The following is a 23993-nucleotide window of genomic DNA, read 5'->3' as shown; positions in this document are numbered from 1 at the left end:
AAGGATGAAAACTTTTGTTCAAACAGCATTCTCTTCAGTTTGGCAATGCTTATTTGAAACAATGCTTCAAGGACAAGTTAGTCCCAAAGAGAATACAAACTTGGAAGTTCCCTAATGGTACTGTGAGAGGTTTCTGGTTATTTCACTGTTTGGCAAAGCTGAGTCCCAGCTAATGGAGCTTATTATTAAAGGCAGTGACAACCAACTTGTCAGTTTAAATGCTGAACTTACAAGTTTAAACAATTTGATTGCTCAGAACTTGTGGTTTGACCAATATCTCAACAATTACAAATCCATGTTTTAAAAAGTGGACATTTTTGCTCAGAACAATGGGAATCATTAGCATAAAACATTGAGGTTTGACCATGTGGCTTATAAGGAGGGAGAGGCATATCCTACACCCGCTGGGTCAGCATCTAGTGCACTAAGACTTGCGTACAATCCTATGGGAATTTTAGTCCCACTGACGATAATGGTTTTGATCCGCTTGTGCCAGTATCCTTTTTGATCAATTCCTCCAGATAAGAGGCTGGTGAAGTAGAGGTTGAGGAGATTTACAATTCACCTGGTAGGGATTTTCCTTCCTCATCTGGTCAACAATCCAAGAAAAAACTTTGTCCCCTCCGAAGAAAAGGAGGAGAGGGGATAAAGACAAGCTCAGTGGAGAAGAGAGTAGAACTTGAATTTTCAGGTATTGTGCAAATTTCTGACCAAATGAATTTTAAGATTTGTAACTACACTGAAATGGCCTATAGAAGCTCACTACAGCCTGTATTGGTGAGGTTTTGCATTTTTTCCATCCTATCATGTAGATTTAGTTGGAATTCTGTTAGATTTGAAATTATTTGTTCAAAACTTAAATTTTACCTTAATGTTTAATGATCTGAATGTTTTGGTAATCACTCAGTCTTTGAGGAGGAAAAGTACCTACAACCCCCCCCCCCCCGCCATCCGGTATTATCTTTGAAAAACAGTGTGGAAAGAGCCTTAGTGTTGTTTTTGAAGGTGGTAAATTTAAATGTCATTTCAGTGTATCTAGTGAAGAATGGAGGATTTTTAATGATTTGGCCTCCAATACCACTAACATGGTTATCAAACCGGACAAGGGTGGAGGGGTTGTTTTGGTGTTACACATTGACAATGTAGCACATATGTTGAACCTGTTGAGTGCACCAGGTACTTATGAATGTATTTCTGTAAATGAAATTAATGTTTATAATCATAAAATTGAGCTATAGTTAGAAAATCTATTGATGGAGTGGAGAATTAATGAAAGTCTGTTTCAGTACCTAAAGGCTGACAAACCCAAAATGCCAAGTATTTTTGGCATTCCAAAAGTTCATAAAAACCTCATTGACCCCCCCCCCCCCCACTTTTAAGACTCATCGTTGCTGCAAGTAGCTCAAAAACTGAACACCTAGCAAAGTTCATTGATTCTAAATTGAAAAATATATTGCTTTCTAGTCCTCACATACTAAGGGATTCTTGGCACTTTTTGGAAATTATTAGAAATACACATTTGTTTTTGTGATGTTTGTTACCATGGACATCAGTGATTTATTTCTATAATTCAGCACTCACATGGAATCAATTGGTTTCAGAAAATGTTATTTGAACTTACACCTTTTCCAGTTCAGACACTGGGATGCTAATTGAGGCCCTGGACTTTGTACTGAGGTACGATGTTTTTAAGTTTGATGGGGAATTTACCATCAGTCACAAGGGGTGTCAATGGCAGCCACATATACCCCAATGCCAATTGGCATATATATCTTAGATTCCTGGGTGATATCTTTATGATTTGGAATGTGTCCCTATCAACTTTAGAGGTATTTGTTGAGTTTAGAAATTCCACCACAAAGTTTTTAAAGTTCACTTATAATTATTCATTCGACAGCATTGATTTTTTTGTATATTCATTTATATAAAAACAAAAATGAGGTTGTTTTTCTTTGAACATATTTAGGAAAGAGACTTTTTTCAAAAGTTATTTACATTTGAAAAGTAATCATCCCTACAAACAAAAAACAGTGTAGTAAAAGGTCATATGGTATGGATTTCCAGACTTATCTTGGAAGAAACTGTTATTTTTTTTTACCTACAGATGGATTATTTAGTAGATTTATTTTTGGAGATGAGGTATGCCAGGAATCTTCTTGAAGACATTAAAAGGAATGTTACCCAGGGCAGAACTGATAGATTTATCCTATTCTAAAATGTGGGGTAGTGAAATCTCATGACAGTGGAGACAAAAAACAAAGTAGAAAGCAAAATGTTATTTGTATCTATATCAATGGGGTCAAGTATGTGAAGGACATATTTAAGGAAAATTGGGGAACCTTTAATCACTTTGAAAATATAAGAGAAGTGGTGGGGGCATCCCCTGTTTACTCCTTTAAACGAGCAAAAAAATATAAAAATGGTGTTGAAACACAGTCACAAAAAAGACATCAAGGTGAGTGGTACATGAAAATGTAACTCTTGTAATTTTTTCAATTAATTTTTGACAAACTGACACTTCAAGTCGGTCAGAAGAATTTTGAGCATTACACCCTACCAAGGACTAACTGCAGCACTAGAGCTGTGGTATACTCTCCAACATGTTCTACATGTAGGGCATTTTATGTTGGCAAAATGGAGAGGCTCCTGAGGGAATGGGTTTATGAACATGAATATGCCATTAGGAATAAGAACTTTAAAAATACCCTTGCATGCCACGGCCAGATTTGTAACAATTTTCAAAGTTTTTATTTTTGGTTTTGGAAAACATTTTTATCTTGCCTTTTTCAGGTTGGTAGAAGAACATTTTAGAATGTAGGGAGCTATGGTGGCAAGTGCATTTTGCAGCCCATATTTTACCAAGGTTTAATTAAGCATCTAACATTATGTGTCTTTTAAGAAAAAGAACAAATATTGTTTAGACACTTCATTACTTAGAATAATAACAATGGCTTAACTGTGGTTAATTGTGATATAGATATATTTGTAACTGATCAGTTGTATTTTACAACATTTTTAACCTTGGTTTATACAACAGTTTTTGGTGTACTGGTTGTTCAATATTTTGACTCAGCACATCATATGACATGACATGAAGGGCAGCACAGTGGCACAGCTAATAGTTTTGTCACCTCACAACAAGAGGTTCCCTGTTTTGATTCTCAGCTGGGGTGCCTTCTGTGCAGAGTCTGCATGTCCTCACTGTGTTCGGGTGGGTTTCATCCTGGTGCTCTGGGTTACTCCCACATTTCAAAGTCATGCAGTAGTTGGACTGGAAACTCTAAATTGGCCATAAGTGTGAGTATGCATATGAGTGTGTGGTGTAGAAGAATGATTGTGGCAGAGCTGACCATCTGTTGGTGTAACATTTGGGTCTAGATGATTGTCACTGTTTAAGTGACACCCCGATCCCATGTGCAAAAATGGGAAAAAGTGGTTGTGGATGGATGGATGGACGGATGGATGGAGGGAAGTCATATGACATGAACTGGTTATAAAATGGCTGACACTGATGTAAATAATGCATTCTGATGAAGTCTGTGATTTCAGACAAAAGTGCTTAACCCACAAATAAAAAACTTTTGGACTTCTTATCCTGCCTTGCTGGCCATCCTTTCTACACATTTACTGGCATAAAATGATTAAAAACAGATCATGATGAAGACCCCCAACAACTAACTTATTGAATAATATATCTCCAAATTCCAGAGTAACAAAGAAGTCCGCACGTACAGGAACCTTAACGCAATTTTATTAAAATAATACACTCAAGACTTAATAAAATTGCGTTAAGGTTCCTGTACGTGCGGACTTCTTTGTTACTCTGGAATTTGGAGGTTTTTCGTTGGTGTGTGGATTCATTTAGTTTGTTGCTATTGAATAATATATAGAAAGTCATTCTAAACACACACACTAAAAGCAAGCAATGATTTTAGGATCCAACAAAACTTTCTGCCCCTACCCCTAGGAGTTTACCCTACAAGTACCAAACAGCACCAGAAACCACCAATCACTTCAAATGGTTAGGCATCTGGTTAGATAAATAACTTAATTTCCAATACTAAGGCTAAAATTAATATATTCCTGTTCTGGGCAAAGAACAAATCTCAGTTTATATCTCCAGAAGACAGGGTGTCAATTGGTAAAAGAGTACTCCTTGCCCATATAAAAGCTGAGATACCTATTATAGCTTCTGCTTCAAAGAAGGCCTTCCTAGATCAACAAATTATAACCAACAACATATGTAGGTTCATTACTCCAGCCCCAAGACTGGACAACTACTACCAAAAACTCAAAAGCTAAATGGCCACCAATACAGCACATAATTAGACTACATCTAAGTTCACTCTTTTTTATATTAGTAAACATGGATCCTTTCCATTTCTTCAAACATAATCTTATTCAGTGAACCTCTGCCTACAATGTTACATCGCTTCCTTCATCCATACCCTCATTTTGTACAACCACAACTAAACTTCACAGAACAGACTATAGTTTCTCAGTCATGGATCTAAACACCTGGGAATTATTTCAAGTCACCCTCCTACTCCATATTTAGGGTCAGCCTTAAAAAAAATTATTATTCAAAGATGCTTCCTACAAATGCTTTAACAACAGTGGTATAACCTAACTCAGTCATGTTGAAGAAACACCAAACCCCAGTCCTCATCATAACATATCTTCTGGGATAAACTAATTACATTTTGGTATATCTACTCCGCATTAAGTAGAAGTGATAAAAACATTCACATTCTTTTTTTGTTTCTACCCTTTTTCTTTTGTTTTCTAAAACTGAAAATATTGGAATAGTTGATAAGTGTTTGCATTTGTCTCTTGACTTAAGTCCATGTTCCATATAGAAATGTCTCTGAGCAACTTTTGAATATACTGCTTTACAGTGACTCATTCATATTTGGTGTAACTAAATGCTTGTGTGTCTATGATTTAATGTATGACTCATGTCATTGTACTTAGTCTCAGGCCAAACCTGAAAATGGTCCAGATGGTTATTGCCCCACCCTCTCTAAAATGAGACCTGTGCACCTCTACACATTGCAATACACCAGCTTTGAAATAAAAATAAGTAAAATAAAATAACATAAAAATCTAGGGTATATTAGCTGGTCAGATTAATTTTGTTGAAGAAAGGTGCTTTGTTCACTGAGAATCAAAAATATTTTAACTTAACGTAGGCAAAATAAGCTAGAATCAATCAGTGTCCTGTATACACTTTAAAATCTGGGGTCTATATTAGAACACCGAAGACACTAAACATCGAACGACCTAAAGGCCGAAAATGCCAGACCTTGAAGTCACATTTGTAGGGGGCTGTGCCCCCCACACCCCCCGCTAATTATATATACCAACTCCGAGATCGCACTACAGTTAGGTAAGGGCAAATATTGCGATCTTCACTATACTGCGATCTCACAAAAAGCAGATCGTTGAACGGCATTTCCGATGTTAAGGCCGTTTGATGTTTAGCCTCTTCAGTTTGGTAATAGGAACCCAAAATCTGTAGCTGTTGAAGTTGACTGTTTTGCCATTGCTGTTTTGGGTATTAGGTATTAAATTCCTCTGTCACTGTTGAAACAAAGAAAGTAAAGAAGTTGTGGTTTACCAGAAGAACAGAGATTTGGTTAAAAAAAACCTTCTGCTATGTTTCTATAAGTTCCATCTAGAGGAAGGTTCAACAGGACAATAAATAAATAAATGGCAAAAGCTTGTAAAAAGATTTTTGGGCAATGGCCTACCTAACTTTAAATGCTAATTACATAACCGTGGCAAAAAAGCACGCATGCAAATAGAAATTTTGCTGACAGTGATTTTTCTAAAGGAAACACTGATTAATTGAGTTCAACATCAGTGAATTTGAATGACTGAGTTTGTGTGTGGGTGGTATTAATAGTTCTACAATTTGCAAAAGCATTAGGACAATTGGTAAAAGGCACTGCTGCTCCTGAATGCAAAGCAGCTAAGGGAAAAAGAATGGTGCTGATTATGGAAAATCTAATTCCTACACGTAAATACCCACAGCACATTTGCTTATCTTTAGTGGTGTAAAATGCATTAAAAACTGATGCAGATATGTGTAATGGAAGCCATATGCACATAAAGACTGTTTTTTTTCTGCTACCTTTGTTAAGTGCCAGCATGCGTGCCCACACACACCTTTCCAAGATCTTTTAAGACAGCTTGCACTCAGTGCACCTATGTAGCACCTGCTCACAATCCATGGGACCATCACCTGCAATCTCCTTAGGGAACATTGTGCATGACACCTTACATATGTAAGTCATGTTACAGACCTCAAACAATACAAGGCAGTATTCCCCTAACAGGCAATGTTTTGACAGGAATGTCCATGTACAACTCTTCATTAAATCTGGGGAGCTGTGACAGCACAGTACAAAACAAAAGAAACATAAAATAAAAAAATGTTTTAATCTGTATCCAGAGTTTAACTTTTCATACAATACAAAGGTCAGTGCATGGGGCCATTTAACAATAGTATGATGCATGTATTATTACAGCTTTCTTTGTAATCCTTCCAGTAATCCTAGCACTGTTATCACTTACCCCTCAGTTCTGTACATATGATGATTATTATACATAAAACTCTGACTCAGCCATTAGGTGTTGAGAAGCATTACAACAGTCAGAAATGATGTACAGTGTCATTTAACATGCACTCACGCATCATAGCCAACAGGAGGCATAGAGGACATAAGTAAGATTAAAATCAGTCTTAAATATGACAAACAGCGGGTACTCATGCAGTAGTCACCTTGCAGAGCATGCTGTAATTGTTGTATCTGAAAAATACAATAAAGAGGCAACAACACACAAAAAAGTAAAACAGAACTTTTCCTTTCTGGTATCAGTGTACACATTATACTGTGCTGTACTCTCTGAAGTGAAAAAACTGCACCTGTACATGCAGCAATACACCATCTTTGCAATTACTAATTTCCATCTGACCAGAACTCCTTTCACATACACATAAATGCTGCGCCACCACTGGTAAAACTAGAAATTACTTCTGAAGAAGTTAATATGAGCAGCATATCAAAAAGTGTGCATAATTTAACATCTTCAAAATTCTCTATGCCTTTTGCATTAACCATACAGCTAACACTTGACAGTTAAGCATGACAGGGAAACTATGCTGCCAATACATTGTGTAATAAATCATTCCAAAATCTACTTGAAAAAGAACACTTAAATATGAGGAAAAATTGTCTGATGCAGTGTAATTTGGCCGTACCATAGCCCACATAAAACACTGCATGCATCAAGTATTATTTATGTGAATTTTGTTATTTCATTTTCACTAAGTGAAGGCCATGTCCCATAGTTGTTAACTAAATGCCACATCTTTGCCTGCATAGCCATGTACAATGCAGTCGCCTGCTGCATAGCATCCTGTACTACTGCCACCGGTTGGCCACCATCACTGTCATCACCACTGATGTTAGGAATGACAGTAGGAGCTGTACTGCCATCGTGGGGTAGTTTTGCCCCAGACCAATACATTATCATGTTGTGCATAATGCAACAAGCAGTAAGCAGCCTCAGTGCTTGTAGCAGGGCCATACTGAAGGGCACTTCTAGACTCATCCAGGCAATGGAAACAGGCTTTTAGATTGCAAAATACTTACTTGATGACAATCCGTGTCCAGAACAGGATGATGTTGAAGCTCTCCTCAGCAGCTCTCCTATGATTACAGACTGGTGTCATTATGCAGGGTTCCAGTGGGTAGCCCATTTCACCTGCAAAACAAACAAGGGAGGAGCTGCACAAAAGAAAAGGAGGGTTATTAATAAGCAATACATTTTCAAAAAAATGTACCTAAAGAGAGCAGTAAGAAAAGTCTGCACTTAGTATGCAGAAAGAGGCAATTCAGTGAGCTTGTGTGCCGGATGTGAAAATCATGGGTATTGCCACAATGCTGAGTCAACACAATAGTGAAGCACCCCCATGCATCACACACTATACCTGGCAGCTGATGAAACGGTAGCCTTTCCTGTTCCAATACCTCCCCCTGTGATCTAGATGGTGTCATAATGGCAACATGCAAATAATCTATTCCACCCAGCACCTCAGGAAAGTATACCATTCTGTAGAAAGCATTCAGGATCCTGGCTCAGTCCTGAGGCAACACTGACAGATAAACATACCTGATTCACATGATCTAAAAGTTTGTGGATGAATTGCTAAAGCATCCTCTTGGCAGAGGCCTGTGAGATACCTGGCATGTCCCCAGTTTGTCTCTGGAAGGTTCCCATATCAAGTTTAGTGAGAGCTATACATATTCTAATATCCATAGGTATAAGAAGACCATGCATACCCCCCAATCCTCGTCTGAGAACCATATATACACACTCCCTGAAGCCCATACTATACCATTGTCCACTCTAAATCTATCAAAAATGTTTTAAGCAGTAAAACTAAAATGGCTCAATCTTTGCCTATATCTGTGCACTTCTGCCTGATAAGCACCACTGGGCACCTGCAACTTTGACATGGCCAAGGCAGGCAGCTCACACTAGGAAGTAGCTACGCTAGTAGTAACAGTAAGCATCTTCATTTGCAAACTGCAACTTCGCCTTTTGTAAGCCTTTTGCACTCAGCACCAATGCACATAAAAAAGCAACCATGACTCACAGAGAGGTGGGAAAGTTGCCATATTTACATAAGATAGTCACAAAATTTTTAATCAGTTCTCATTTATGTGTCATTACTGCCTCATTTGCATACATTCCTCCAAAACATACTAAACAGGCTGCACTTAAGCGTGGCTACTATCTGTGAATGGTGCCTGAACTGCATCTATCTGCAGCTGGCACAAAACCCCACTGTACGTAAACACGAGTATGAATGCCATTCTAAATCTCATCCACTTAGTACTCACTGAAGTCTAGCATAACAAAAATGGGAAACAAAAATCTTACAATGAAAGTAGTTATTGTATACCATGTTAGCTACTTAAAATAACTGCTTAAAATTATTTTAAGAAAGTAAAAATGAAATATTGGTTTAAAAGTTGCAGTTCTTGCAAAAAATAATACATCACAGAGATGGTTTTCTTTTTGTGAATTAATAAAACAAAGAAGGTAGTTAGTTAATTCTGAGGTTTTCTTTTGTGAATTAACAAAATAAAGAAGGTAGTTAATTCTGAGGTATTCTTTAATAGCATCAGTATTAATAATCTGCAACCTTTAACAGATTTTTTTTTTGTTAAATGTTTGAGAGGTCTCTTCTTGATGGTCATGTTTACAACACATCAAATGTACAAACTGTAGATCTTTACCAACTTTACTTTAAAGCTGTTTATTGAGAAAGGTGTTCTGAATGCATTTCCAAAAGAAAATATGTCAAAAGCATATATAAGGTTGGTTGGAATAGATAATTCCACCACTAATTTTGATTAGTTTTCCCAACCTTTATTTCTTGTCTTGTAACATACATTCCTTTGTCAATTTAAATTAATTTATGTGGTATCTATGAAAAAAGAAAATATGCTTTCATCTGTGAATGAATTTTCCCTATTTCACTACAGAAACCTTTGTGCAGAATACAGGCCAGACTTGTCCACACACTAACCATCATGTTATTTGGAGGTTAGAACTTTGTAGCAGAGGTTTATTATTGTTTTAAACTTCACCATGAAAGCAGTAATGGATGTCACACACAGTATACAAAGCCTCTGATACCATTGCTGCCTTCCTGGATTTTTCAAAATATTTCATTTTGTGAGTGTTGTACTGTAAGCACAGCTTTGGGTATATTTTGCCTCATAAGTATCCAAATTAGGTGCTCGAGTAGTTACTTAATAGTTAGACTGTACTTCTTGGACTTAAAGGATTATGGATCACATCCTAGAGAACTATTCGTGGTAGTCCTAAAATAATTAGTTTTGAGTCCCTTGTTATTTAAGACCTTATAAAATAAGATATGCAAAGAAAAAAATAGCAAATCATAAGCAAATAAATAATGGGAAAAAAATAACAAGCAAAAAAGGTGAACAGAACACTTTCATCACAGTCAGACCTGCAGACACGAGTAGCACAGAAAATTTGTAGTATTAACAAGGGAAAGTTAATAATGGAAATAAACTCTCAACCAATGAAAAAAATCCTCCACAAAATTCCATACATACCCCACATGATCTAGAAAACTCTAGAAAAAAGGTGGTGACAAATATTAATTGAATACGTCAATTAAAACAACGTGGACCAAATTGTACAAAATCTAACTGAGGTGACATAGCTATGTTTTTACCTAATGGAGGTGACATAGCTATGTTTTTACCTAACTGAGGTGACATAGCTATGGGTGGCGAAAGCCAAACACACTCTGGCTAGGCTTATAAATGCCCTAGGGCAGATAGCCTAGTATGAACCTATGAACCTAATGGAGGTGACATAGCTATGTTTTTACCTATCTGAGGTGACATAGCTATGTTTTACCTAATGGAGGTGACATACCTATGTTTTTACCTAATTGAGGTGACATACCTATGTTTTTTCTCTTTCTCCTCCCATGGTTATACCCTCTGTAATATAGATCATTATACCATCATCTTTTAACTAAAAGTAAAATAAAACTGAATCATTAACAAATCATTCTTCCCGGACTTTAACAATGGAAATTGTGAGACAGTAAATGACATACTTATGAAAACAGACTGGGATGCAGTCCTCAATGACCCAATTAAGTATGCATAGGATACTTTTGGCGAGTTCTATGATTTTAAGTTCTGTATTCATAAAAACACATAAGGCATAAATATACAGATACAGTCAGCAAAAAAATGCTATCAAAAAAAGCAATAAGATGTATAAAATTTATGTTAAGAAATGACCGATAGCAAAATTAAAAAAAAAAAAAAAAAGAGTCAAGACTAAATAAAGTACAGCAGTCTTTCAAATCTAACTATGAAATCAGGTTTATCTCAAAGACTAAATGCTGCAAGAAGTTTTCTTTAACTGTACCAGAAAATGGAATTAGAAATTTGTGAACGCAGCATATAAAAAAAGTGATCACTCATCTCCAGGGCAGAGTGAATATTCTTCCAGTAAAACTTGGTCCAAACTTCATAATAAACAAGAAAATATGTCAGACTGCTATACAGGCAAAGGGAGGCATCATTTATTAAATTATAAATAACTGCTGCCATAAATAAAAATAAATATTCAAGATCTACAAGACTAGATAGCATACTTTGCGGTTTCATATATGGAATCAAGGAAACTTAACTAATTCTCTATCAGTCATGAAAGCAAAATGTTAGTCTCTTGACAAATGCATCCATAATAAGAGTTGTAACTTGAGTAGGGCAAAGTGGGAAGTTGCCCCGGATGCAGGTTGTCAGGGGTGACAGTCTTCAAGTACCAATGGGAGTAAGTGCAGTAGCAGCAATGATTTATGAAGCCATGAAGATATCGCAGCTTCATAAATGAATGTGAATACTGCATTCACAGTTATGGCTGAAGCTCAGACTGTGATAGTAACTGTTACAAGATGTTTGTTAAAGCAAGTAGTCTGTTATAGTTATGGGAGCACAAAATAACTTTTTTTTTCAATTTTTGGAAGACATACTTTTTTTTGTTTGTTTTTTTTACACCAGTATGGGAACTTCCCAGGACCAAGCTACAGTTTTGCCCCAATCTATGTTGACAGGCTGCTCTGGTACCATTTCACAAGGGAAGGAGTAGAAGATTTATGCAGTCATAGGGCTATTAGCCTGACTACTATTCTATGGAAAATCATGGAGTCGTTATTAAGGTTACCCAGCTCTGCATGGGTAACTTGTATTTGCTACATATGGAATATTATGGTTTGTTAAGGAGCGGTCGCACCTTTTCACTCTTGCACCTTTCTTTGAAGTTGTAATAGCAGCACTTGATGAGGGACTGACAGTGCATGTTGCTGACTTTGGCCTTGCAAAGGTATTCAACATAAGTCGACATAACGGAATAACTGACAAATTAAAAAGACTAATTATCCATCCAAATATAATTCAGCACATCAATCACTGTTTAAGCAACAAAACATAAGTAAATAGTGTGGGGAGTTTCCTGTCTACTCCTATGGAAGTTACTAACAGTTTCCCTCAGGGCTGTGTGCTGGACACACTTTTTTCAGATTATTCTTTGCAGTTATACAAGCCAGGCACAGGCACTTGACAGCACTGGCAGGGAGAAATAGTGTGCCTGTATTGGGGGGAGGGAACAGACATGTCCTACAACCTAAGGGAGTATGTGCAGCTCACCAAGTCACCAATTTGTGGTAAGATTCATCAAACAGGTGCATCATGGGAGAATGCACGTTTATAGTGAAAGGTACTGTGGCTCCTATGGTGATGCTAGTCATATGTCTACCTGCTCAAGAAGGCTGTTAGACCATAAATGCAAACCATCATGGGTGCCTGAATGGAAACAATACATCCCACCTTCCATCAACAGCTTTGAAAACTGAGGTTGAGCCAAATCGGGGATAACTAATGATTGACAGGCACAGAAACAAAAGAATTAAGGGAAAACAAATTCTCCTCAGATATAAAAGTGGGCAAGATGTTCTGGATAACCAAATGTACTCATGAGAGTATAATTACATAAATAAAAGCTAATACAATTGTAGAAGGTAGTACTAAACCTGATTCTGTAATAATAACTTCACTTTTAATGACAAATACAGCATCATGAGGCTTGGCATAAAGGAAATAAATCACGATTGCAAAATAAATGTTCAAATCAAAAAATCACATCACCGTTAAATACACAAGCACAGTGGGAGGCAACAAGCATGTCTACCAAGCTCAGAAAAAAGGCATATTGTGTAGGCTATAAAATGGCACACAAAGTCCTTTGTTATTCATAAAAGTCAATGCACAGTGGGAACAGACTATGTGCATAGTCCTGCTCCATAGCACAGTGACAGTGACCAATGCAGCAATACCTTGTGTTAATGAGCCCACTCCCACCACAGATTAAGCACAACTCTTAAATGGCACACCATTGTTGCATATGCAGGTCCCAAGAGAGTAAATTATGGTAGTCCAAATGCATATGAAAGAGTGACGTACTATTTGTAGGCACAGCGATCATTTTCCTCTATTAGTCTGTTGCTCTGCAGGCAGCACCAAGCAACATACTAGTGCTGACAAAGCCAAAAACCTCCCAGCACCCCTGCTGCATGGCAGAGAAACCTCTGGTGGTGACACAGTCCCCTACAGTGCAGGCAAACCTGCTGCCACACACAACCGTGTCAATCCCCCCCCCCCCCACACACACACACACACACTACACTCTGATACTGGTGAACTCCTGCCAGTGGAAGCTTGCACAGCACCAGATCCCCTCATTATCAATCTGTTCAGCTGTCATGCCTAATGAGTATGTTTTTTTTATAAATCACAGTCAGACACAACAGGGGCCAGTGTAGTAGTGTAAGTCAGCACATTACGGTGCTGCATGCCCATAGTTATATGGTAAGGCATGATGTGCCATGACAAGCTGCTCTATATCTATGTGCTGAGTACTGCTGTCATGTTACATGCCTTCCAACCTATGCACAAGAGCAGCTAGCACAATGCACTGGTGTACCAGCAGCTGCTGGGGGCTTTTCGTAATATTGGAATAGGTATTATTATATTACTATGGGCTAGTGAGATTCCTAGCTATGAATCACAGTAGTCCCCAGTGGCATATAGTACATATGATGCCTGTCCGCATTTGTGCACTGAGTCCATACATACCTGGCCTTACATTCACTGGAGATTTCTTACTCACAACACCTGTCTGATTCACTACTTTCATTCTATACATAAGGATTATTCTAATTTTGTCCATGTGAGCTACCATACCAAAACATTCAGGAGTCACCCATGGGCTAAAGTCACAAAAACATCCCAGGTTCGTATTTCTAGTTTTCATCTCTAGTTCTCCTTATGTGTGTTCGTTTCCACACAGTAATGACCATACCTGTACAGTATAAAGGGTATATATAATACTTCTATTAGTGTTTGTTATTGTTTAATAGTACCTAGAACTGAAAACCACAAACTGTGCATAATATATTTTTTCTTTTGCACCATTATAGATCACCATCAGCTGCTCCTAGTCCCTCTGCTCAATCACCAGGCTAACTGAAACCTCCTAACTTCCCCAGGATCCTCTGCTCAATCACCAGGCTAAATGAAATGCCCTAACTTCCCCAGGATCCTCTGTTCAATCACCAGGCTAACTGAAACCTCCTAACTTCACCAGGATCCTCTGCTCAATCACCAGGCTAACTGAAACCTCCTAACTTCACCAGGATCCTCTGCTCAATCACCAGGCTAACTGAAATGCCCTAACTTCACCAGGATCCTCTGCTCAATCACCAGGCTAACTGAAACCTCCTAACTTCACCAGGATCCTCTGCTCAATCACCAGGCTAACTGAAACCTCCTAACTTCCCCAGGACCCTCTGCTCAATCACCAGGCCAACTGAAATGCCCTAACTTCCCCAGGATCCTCTGCTCAATCACCAGGCTAACTGAAACCTCCTAACTTCACCAGGATCCTCTGCTCAATCACCAGGCTAACTGAAACCTCCTAACTTCACCAGGATCCTCTGCTCAATCACCAGGCTAACGAAAACCTCCTAACTTCCCCAGGATCCTCTGCTCAATCACCAGGCTAACTGAAACCTCCTAACTTCCCCAGGATCCTCTGCTCAATCACCAGGCTAACTGAAACCTCTTAACTTCCGTGGGATCCTCTGTTCAGTCACCAGTCTAACTGAAACATCCTGATTTCCCAGGATCCTCTGCTCAATCACCAGGCTAACTGAAACCTCCTAACTTCACCAGGATCCTCTGCTCAATCACCAGGCTAACTGAAACCTCCTAACTTCCGTGGGATCCTCTGTTCAGTCACCAGGCTAACTGAAACCTCTTAATCTCCCCAGGATTTATTTTGATAATGTGCAGAATCAGTAAGAAGATTGAGGCATCGTGGAGCAGTGCCATACCAATGCCAAGGGAATATTTTTGTTTTTCACATTTTCTCCTACCCAGTGCCTCCCAGTAACCACATAAGGGTGAGATGTTAAACGGATATCTGTGCTAAACAGGCATTCGCTTCCACAAGGATATGACTTCAGCAGGACATCTTGCCTACCTTTAGACACTACAGTTTCCCAAGTCATCACCAGGGAAATCTGACCATGTGAACATGACTTGAGCATGTCACCTCCATCTTTCTTCAATGATGGACACACACATACTTGTGCTATTCATACTCGGGTTGCCTCAGCCATAGATGGAACTGTATTCCTCTGCACCATTAGTGCAGGTATACAAGCTATATATTACATCTGAATTTATGCCTTTGTTTTTGCTTTTTACTTTTTTAAAAAGTATGATACCTGACATTGCCATATTTTACATATTGCTTCTGTAAGTTGATTTGTGACCCCTAATGGGAAAAGACAAAAGAAGAAGAAAAAGAAGTTAATTGTTTGTTTTCCCTTTCAGATATTTATTTTATTTATTTTGACCATTGTTACATTTTGGAGGATTTTCCCCATGTCTCCTTTGAATCCAGACACAGCTCAGTAGGAGTAAGCCAGGTAACAAAATATAAATAAATAAAATTAAATAAATCATGGGCTATAAATCAGCTGTGGGTAATTAGAAGGCATAAGTTGGTTATATTAATTCTCTCCCAGCACAGAATATACTGATCTATGTGCAACTATATATGTTAATTTAAGATTTTTTTTTTTACTAGCCATGTTTGTACTATAATCTGTGTGCCTGAAACAAAGTAACTGTAAAGTAAAAAACTAAGATGCAAAAAATATTGTTGAAAACAAGCTTCCAAATCCATTGTAGATTTTAAATACATACTGTTAGACAGACTGGTGACACTTGGGAGGTTAATATAAAAAAAGATAGTTGCATGATAGATTTAAGTCTAAATCTAAAGAAAACAATTTATCCAAATATGTACTCTTGGCTGAAGGCTCCATTAGTTTACTGCCTGAAACTTGTTTTTCTTTCTTCATATTTGTGCAAGACGGTATAAGGATTCTGTGTTATAGTTTTCTCCTAAGATGCTTTGTTTTTGTATGTCCTGGAGAGTGTGGCAGCCAGCAACAACGACATTGCTCCAGTGGAAAATCTACCCCCCTCCCAAATATAGTACTCTCTCATGGGAGATTAAGGTGATTATATAGCTTAATGGGTACATGGGTTACGACCTCCTTTGCAGGATTAGGATGATCTGTACTCCACTCCCCCATAGCCACTGATGTGTATTTTGTTTTTAAAGCAGTTTTCTGTTAAATAGATTATTTTTGCTGGATTACTTTTATTAAAGCAAGTTTTGGTAAACCTTCTTTCCAACAAAATGTCATACATCTTTCAAAAAAAACCTATGTTAAATGAGAGTTTGTGAATTTAAACTTATAGAATACTTTAAATTAAAATGTTGCTGAAAAAATGAATTCCGTTTATTATACATGCACATTATTACATTACTCATATAAAGAATGTGATAAGTTTAGCGATGATCATTACTGGACTATTAATTTATGGAGGATACAGCAACAATGATAAATGTTGAGAACAAAGATCAAGAGTTAACTTGCTGTCAATAGGCCACTGCTAGGGTTGCCATCTTATAGCACTTTCATGACATACAGAAACTGGCAACCACTGTCAGGAGTTCTAGTTTTGTAAATGCATATCGTGTTTTGTGTATTTTGAGTCATTCTGATTTCCCACATATTTTTGAAGCACATTTCTCAACATTGTATTGTTATATCTGAATTTCTAAGCTGTATTCATATTCCTATAAGAATAGCTTTTTGTTTAGTTTAATAGGCAACCTGGGAGGTATGAAATGTGACCATCAGAAGGTAGTCATTGACATCAGTATAATCCTGTTCACGTTTGCATCTCAATAGAAATACACAAGTGGATAGGGATGACTGGACTACCCCAATCAACTTGCTACCATCTGTAACTCTCAGCAGGAAAAGCAGTAAACAAACTGGATGGATGCATACCTCTCAACTTCTTTTTCCAAGAATTCTAGACAAAGCCAAAAATAGTTGAGGAACAAAGGCCAAAAATCATACACACTTTCAAAATATAAAACATTACAATATCTTGAAAGCTTTATAATACTTTACAATCATAATTAAAAAGAAATAAAGAAGAGAAAAAACTATACTATAATAACTTTCAGAAAAATGGTAAACAAAGCCCTGAAGAAATTCTGGACAGCCATTGAAGAAATTTTACATCCCAGTCATAAATTCATCTGTAGCCCCTCTCCCAATAACTCATCAGTTGAAACCACAATACAATTCAACTCTTATTCCATAGATAGTATAGCATCTCTAACCAAGAATTCCCCAGTATCTAATCTTAGTCAGGCCCAGTGTGTACGTATCACCACATCCACTTTCTTAAACAAACTTAAACCATACTCACTTCAGCAACTGATAGCATTGCCTGCCTTGTGTTAATCCTTATAAATAGGTCAATCCGGGAATGCCACTTTCCCTCTCTCTGGAAAAAGTCACATATTATCCCTCTGCATAAAGGAAGAAATTCAACAGACATCACTAACTTTAGACCTATAGCAATCTCATTCCCCTCTCCAAAATACTTGAAAAATGTATTCAGAAGCAATTGCTAAACTATCATCTGCAGGAAGAACTCCTACAATGTGGCTGCCATCTTTGTCATAGTACTGACACTGCACTTCTAAACTATATAGATACTCTCAAAAAATCTAGAGATAATGACAAACAAGTCTACTCCTTATTTCTAGACTTGTCTAAAACCTTTGATACATTTTGTCACAGCAAACTTCTACTTCAAATGTCCTCATTAGGTGTATCTCTGTCAGCAGAATCCACCCTCTCTCCATACCTCCTAGTCATCACCAGTGTACCACAAGGCTCTATGAATCTATTGCTCAGGAGGCTTTAACAGCAACTGAAATGTGGCTTTAAAGCTCACAACTCATTCTCAACCCTACAAAAAAAAAAAACTACTGCTTTTTTCCCCAAATCCATCTCCCATGAAAAAAACAAAACATTGAGCATCACCGAGCCAACCTATGTTACTTTTTTGTACGTATTGGCTCTTTAGTTGCCCTCCCTTACTATAATTTGTCTTTGGAAGCTTATCTCAGTCTCTTCTCATCTAGTTATATTAATGATCACATGACGATCAAACTGGGAAGCTCCTCCTCTTAGGCTGGTAAAGTGCAGGTCCACCTCTGTATCATACCTTCCTGCCTGCTCAGTGCACAGTATAAGATGGGAAGTCAGCCTGCTACTTTCATCTATTTTACCAGCCATTCTGCTATAAGACTCCTAATGCAGTTTATTAACAGCTTTATTATCACAGATAATGATCTTATACTCTACACTAATAATTTGGTCTGTGAGACGTGTAAACACCTGCTTAATTTGGATGCTATCCTCTCACCTAAAAAATGTCCCTGTGAGATTCATACATTTCCACCACAATCCTTTACTATCATACCAAAATGTCTAAAGATGAGGCTATAAAAATCACTCCCAAAGCTTCCTCGAAATATGAATATTAAGTCTCTGCAAAATCAGGCCGCTGCAAACCAAACACATAAAAACACAAACACATACTCGGAGGCTCTAATAAAAAACTTACCAAAACAACAGAGGCTCCCAAAGCAGACATCCAAAAATCCACCACCTCAAAACAAAACACATGCAACACATACTTCAATAAATCAGTGTGTCGACCAATCGCAGCCCTTAAGGCCAAACACCTTGCCTGATACACTAGTAATAAGTGACTCCATAGTCAGACACACTGATGTCCCACTGACCAGGCTGAACAAGGAGAAGGTGACTGTGAGCTGTCTATCGGGAGCTAGGATCCGCCACATAACACAAGCACTCAGGTCACTCCAAAGCAAGTACAAATATGACTCTGTCATTGTCCATGCTGGTGTGAATGACCTGTGATGTACCTCCCTGGACTACATGAAAAAAGACATAGAGGAGCTCTCCGATTATGTAGCCCAGGCTGGTATGACCCTGACCCTGAGCAGCATCCTGCCCTCACCAAGAATGATACCACAATACAAAGACAAGATGATCAGCTTTAACAATTGGCTCAAGTACTGTTGTCATTCTAAGGGGATCCAATGTCTGTCTGCCTGGGATGATATGTTGGACAAGACATGCTGCTTCGCAAGGGATGGCTTACACCTGTCACCACTGGGCTTCCGGATATTGGCTAAGGCTCTTGCCACCCCCATAGTGCCTTTTTTAGGCGAGGCTCAAAAGACAAACCCACCTCCTTAGAAAACAAAAATGGAAAAAAATTAAGGGTAATGTTGCTCAACGCCAGAAGTCTAAATCTCAAGATGCAGGCACTTGATGCACTCCTCAGCATGGAGAACATCGACGTCTGTGCAGTAACTGAAACCTAGTTCAAGGCTCCTGAGAGCACCCCAGCGCTACCATGCTTTTTGGCCCCAAAACCCAGGCCGAACCACAAAGGGAGGGGGAGTGTCCATATTCATAAAGGACACCCACACCTCCAGGTTAGTAGCAACACATGAAGCATCAGAGACCATACAGGTGCAACTAACCATAGGCAAAACTGCTATACAACTGGTAGCATGTTACAGACCACCCTCCCAATCTCAAGAACCCCATTCAGCCTTCCTGAAGACATTGGAGGATATGAATGTATCACAAAATACCATCATACTGGGAGACTTCAACTACCCAAACATAGATTGGGTACATTATTCTAGCCCTAATACCCTAGCCCAAAGGTTCCTGGAATTCATAAATTCAAATGCACTGGAACAACTAGTCACCTCTCCCACTAGGGGAGATAATATACTAGACCTGATCATCACAAACATGGGGACAAACTGCTCCACACTGGAAGTATACCCCTCACTAGTGAGATCTGACCACAAACTAATCACCCTGGATATACATATCCCACCTCCACCCCAGCACAAAAGACCACAGTGAAAAACTTCTCAAAAGCAGACTTCACTCTTCTTAAGACTGAGATGGTATCCTTTAAGCCCACTGTGCCAGTGGATACCACATCCCACAATGCCGAATCCTTCACAAATGCTTTCTATGGACATCTCCAAGAATGCATGGATCATGCAATCCCAAACAAATCCAAGTCCCTCTCCACCAAATGTAAGCATCCTGTCTGGTGGACCTCAGCCATAAACAAATTGTATAACAAAGAAGGAAGCTACTGCACGTCAGAGCGAAATCCCATGAAGGGAAGACATCTCTGATCAACATTAGCAGAAAACTACTTTCTCTCATAAAACATCCAAGGCAAACTATGAGAGAAAAATCGCTAAGGACACTAAAGATAACCACAAAGCCTTCTTCAGCTATGTTAGAAACCTGGGCGGAAACCCTCAGATATGCTCAGAGTTGGTTCACAACAACAAAAATACACTGAACCCACAGATATTGCTAACATTCTGGCTGACAGGTTCAGTGCAAATTTCTCCCCTCCTTCACCCCCAAAAGAAGAAATACTTATCCCAGCTGAATGTAATCTCCCTGTCATCTCAGATGTCCAAGTGAGAACCGCCCTAAACAAAGCAAAAAACACAGCATCAATGGGACCTGACAGTATCCCGGGGTGCGTGTTACGTGAACTCCAAGAGGAGCTAAACCCACACATAAAAATGCTATTTAACCTTAGCCTTACTTCGGGATATGTACCTGAACACTGGCGTACAGCAACAGTGGTCCCACTCCATAAGGGGGGTGCCTCTACAGACCCCGGAAACTACCGCCTTATAAGCTTAACTAGCCTGGTCTGCAAAGCTATGGAAAGAATCATTATGGAACTCATAAACAGAGACATAGAGGACCTACAGACACTTGACCCCACCTAGTTTGGCTTTGTAAAGGGCAGATCCTGCCTTTTAAACCTGGTTGACTTTTTTGAAACAGTCACTAGAGCCATTGATGAGGGCAAAGCAGTCCATACAGCATACCTGGACTTGGCTAAGGGCTTCGACACAATACCCCACTCAGGCATCATAGATAAGCTAAACAGCTTAAAAGTAAACCCTTATGTCACTAGATGGGTTGCAAACTGGCTAAAGGACAGAACCCATAAAGTTAAAATCGCTGGAGCAATGTCAGACTCAAAGCCAGTCACAAGTGGTGTCCCACAGGGATCTGTCCTGGGACCCCTCTTGTTCGGCATTTATTTCTCAGATGTTAAAGCAAACATGGGAGGGCTGTGGCTGACAAAGTTCACAGATGACTGCAAACTAGGCGCCATAGTCGATACACCAGCAGACACACACATCCTACAAAAAGGCCTCACTGAAACGGACAACTGGTGCCGTAGTCATGGCCTTAAACTAAATGCCAAAAAATGTATAGTCATCCCTTTTGGAAAAAACAAAGTACCCACAAATTATCAGCAAGAGAAGAACACTGTCAGGGTAAGGTATCACCTCCCAAAAAAAGCACAAATCCAAAATCAGAAGAGGTTGATACTCCACAACAAACGAAGCAAACCAGATGAATGAAAAGACAAGTCCTTTATTCAAATAAGTAAGCACTTTCACGTTGCTTGGAACGCTTCATCAGACTTCAACAAATCATAAAAATTAAATCAACTTATATATAAGTGAAGCACCAATGAAAAACGCATTAGCAAGTCACATGTAAGTTACAAAATTACATAAAATAAAATATATAAATATATATATCATAAAAATCTCATATTAATAAATGAATAGTAGAAGTATAATGTTAAAACATACTAAAACATATATTAGATAGTGAAACATGTTACTACTGTTTAATGTTTCAAAGGTTTATCTAATAAAAATGGTCTCAATGAAAATTTATCATTAAGACCATGACCTTTATTCGCAGATAGCTTAATTACCCACTTTGCCTCAGCTTTTTCTGTCTTATTGCCAATATTACCAAGTCTTTCAGTCTCTGTTAACTGTCCTATTACTAAAAATCTAAAGGCATGTGTGGTGTCATTTTGTAGTACATGCTTGGCTAGGGCATTCCCTTCATTCTCTCTATGTATAGCATACAAATGCTCTCGTATCCTTTCTCTTAAGGTTCTATTAGTCTTTCCTATATAGAAACAACACCATTTTATGCAGGATGCTAAATAAATCACATTTCTTGACTTACAATCAGTGTATTCATTAAACTCATATTTAACACCAGTGTCTGGATGTATAAAAACATTAGATTTCATTATATATATATACACTGGTTGCAAGAGCGACATGCAAATGTACCCTTTCTCTCAGAGGAGATCTTATTTTAGGCACTCTCTCATAACAAAGCATACGTTTTAAAGATTTAGTATTCTTATAGCTAAAGGATGGTTTTTCACCCACTAAGTCTTTTATACCATCATCTAACTGTAAAATATTCCAATGTCTCTTAATAATGTTGACAATAGAAGTATTATTATTAGTAAAGGGTATCACTAGTCTCCTCTTATCATTATTCCTCATGGTCTTAATGATAAATTTTCATTGAGACCATTTTTATTAGATAAACCTTTGAAACATTAAACAGTAGTAACATGTTTCACTATCTAATATATGTTTTAGTATGTTTTAACATTATACTTCTACTATTCATTTATTAATATGAGATTTTTATGATATATATATATTTATATATTTTATTTTATGTAATTTTTATGGAAAGAAAATGATGTAATTTTGTAACTTACATGTGACTTGCTAATGTGTTTTTCATTGGTGCTTCACATATATAAGTTGATTTAAATTTTTATGATTTGTTGAAGTCTGATGAAGCGTTCCAAGCAACGTCAAAGCGCTTACTTATTCGAACAAAGGACTTGTCTTTTCATTCATCTGGTTTGCTTCGTTTGTTGTGGAGTATCAACCTCTTCTGATTTTGGATTTACCCACAAATTATCACATAGACAGCAACCCACTGAGTATGGAAAAAGTAATCAGAGACCTAGGGACCCAAGTAGACAGCGACCTCTCATTTGTCACCCATGTTGCCAAAGTGGTTAGAAAAACATTCTACCTTGCACACCTCATCATGAAGGGATTCACATCCAGATCCAAGGATGTCATTGTACCCCTATATTCCTCCCTCATCAGACCCATGATTGAGTACAATGCCCCATTTGGTATGTACCTCACCCGGCATTTGCAACAGCTGGAGAGACCACAAAAGTACCTCACCAAAAGGATCAAGGGTCTCCAACATATGTCTTATTCTGCCAGACTAAAGAAACTTCAGCTCTATTCAGTAGCATACCGCCTGCTCAGAGGTGATCTCTGCCTGACGTACAAGGCCATGTCCAATCAGGATCTGATGGACATGCTCCACCTCAAAAATCCAAATCCATCAGGACCACGAGAGCTAAAGACTTAAACCTCAGCACAAGTATGAATAGGACATGCTGGAGGGATAGATTCATAACCCAGAGGCTTCCCATGCTTTGGAACAAGATCCCAGTTCATATTAGGCAGAGCCCCTCACTGACTCTCTTCAAGAGAAATCTTGATGAGTGGATGGGAGATCGTAAGTTTACCCCAGGGGTCACATCTGTGTCACTGCTAGACAGGGGCACAGTAAACTAATTCTATTATATAAGGGGACCTTCATTGTGTCACTACTAGACAGAGGCACAGTATTCTAGATTTATTCTGTACATTTTTGTACCATTTCATGGGGTGGCAAAAGCCACATCACTATGGCTAGGCTTACAAATGCCCCAGGGCAGATAGCCTAGTACTATACTATGAAACTATGAAACTATGTATATATATTGGTATTATGGTGTCCTGCAGTCCTGCTTTGTTTAGTTAGCCTGTGTGTGGAGTGGAACAGTTGGTCAATTGTTTACAACTTCAAGTGGGAATCCTTATATCATCAAGTACAGTGCGATGTGTTGGTG

The 23993-nt window shown here is 38.3% G+C and overlaps 1 protein-coding gene across 1 annotated transcript in view; it reads right to left on the bottom strand.

The window, feature by feature from the left end:
* The window catches only part of LOC122814927 (histidine-rich glycoprotein-like), a 117421-nt gene that overhangs the window by 7496 nt on the left and 85932 nt on the right, over nucleotides 1-23993 (bottom strand). The window contains exon 2 of the mRNA XM_044087189.1: nucleotides 7662-7773. Within this exon, the coding sequence (XP_043943124.1) occupies nucleotides 7662-7773 (112 nt within the window). The remainder of the gene's footprint in view (nucleotides 1-7661; nucleotides 7774-23993) is intronic.

This window comes from Protopterus annectens, chromosome 11.part0 (genome assembly GCF_019279795.1).
Source record: "Protopterus annectens isolate FY-2018-M chromosome 11.part0, PAN1.0, whole genome shotgun sequence".
Taxonomy (NCBI): Eukaryota; Metazoa; Chordata; order Ceratodontiformes; family Protopteridae; genus Protopterus; species Protopterus annectens.
The sequence above is the reverse complement of the archived record's forward strand: the minus strand, read 5'-3'. Positions and strand labels throughout refer to the sequence as shown.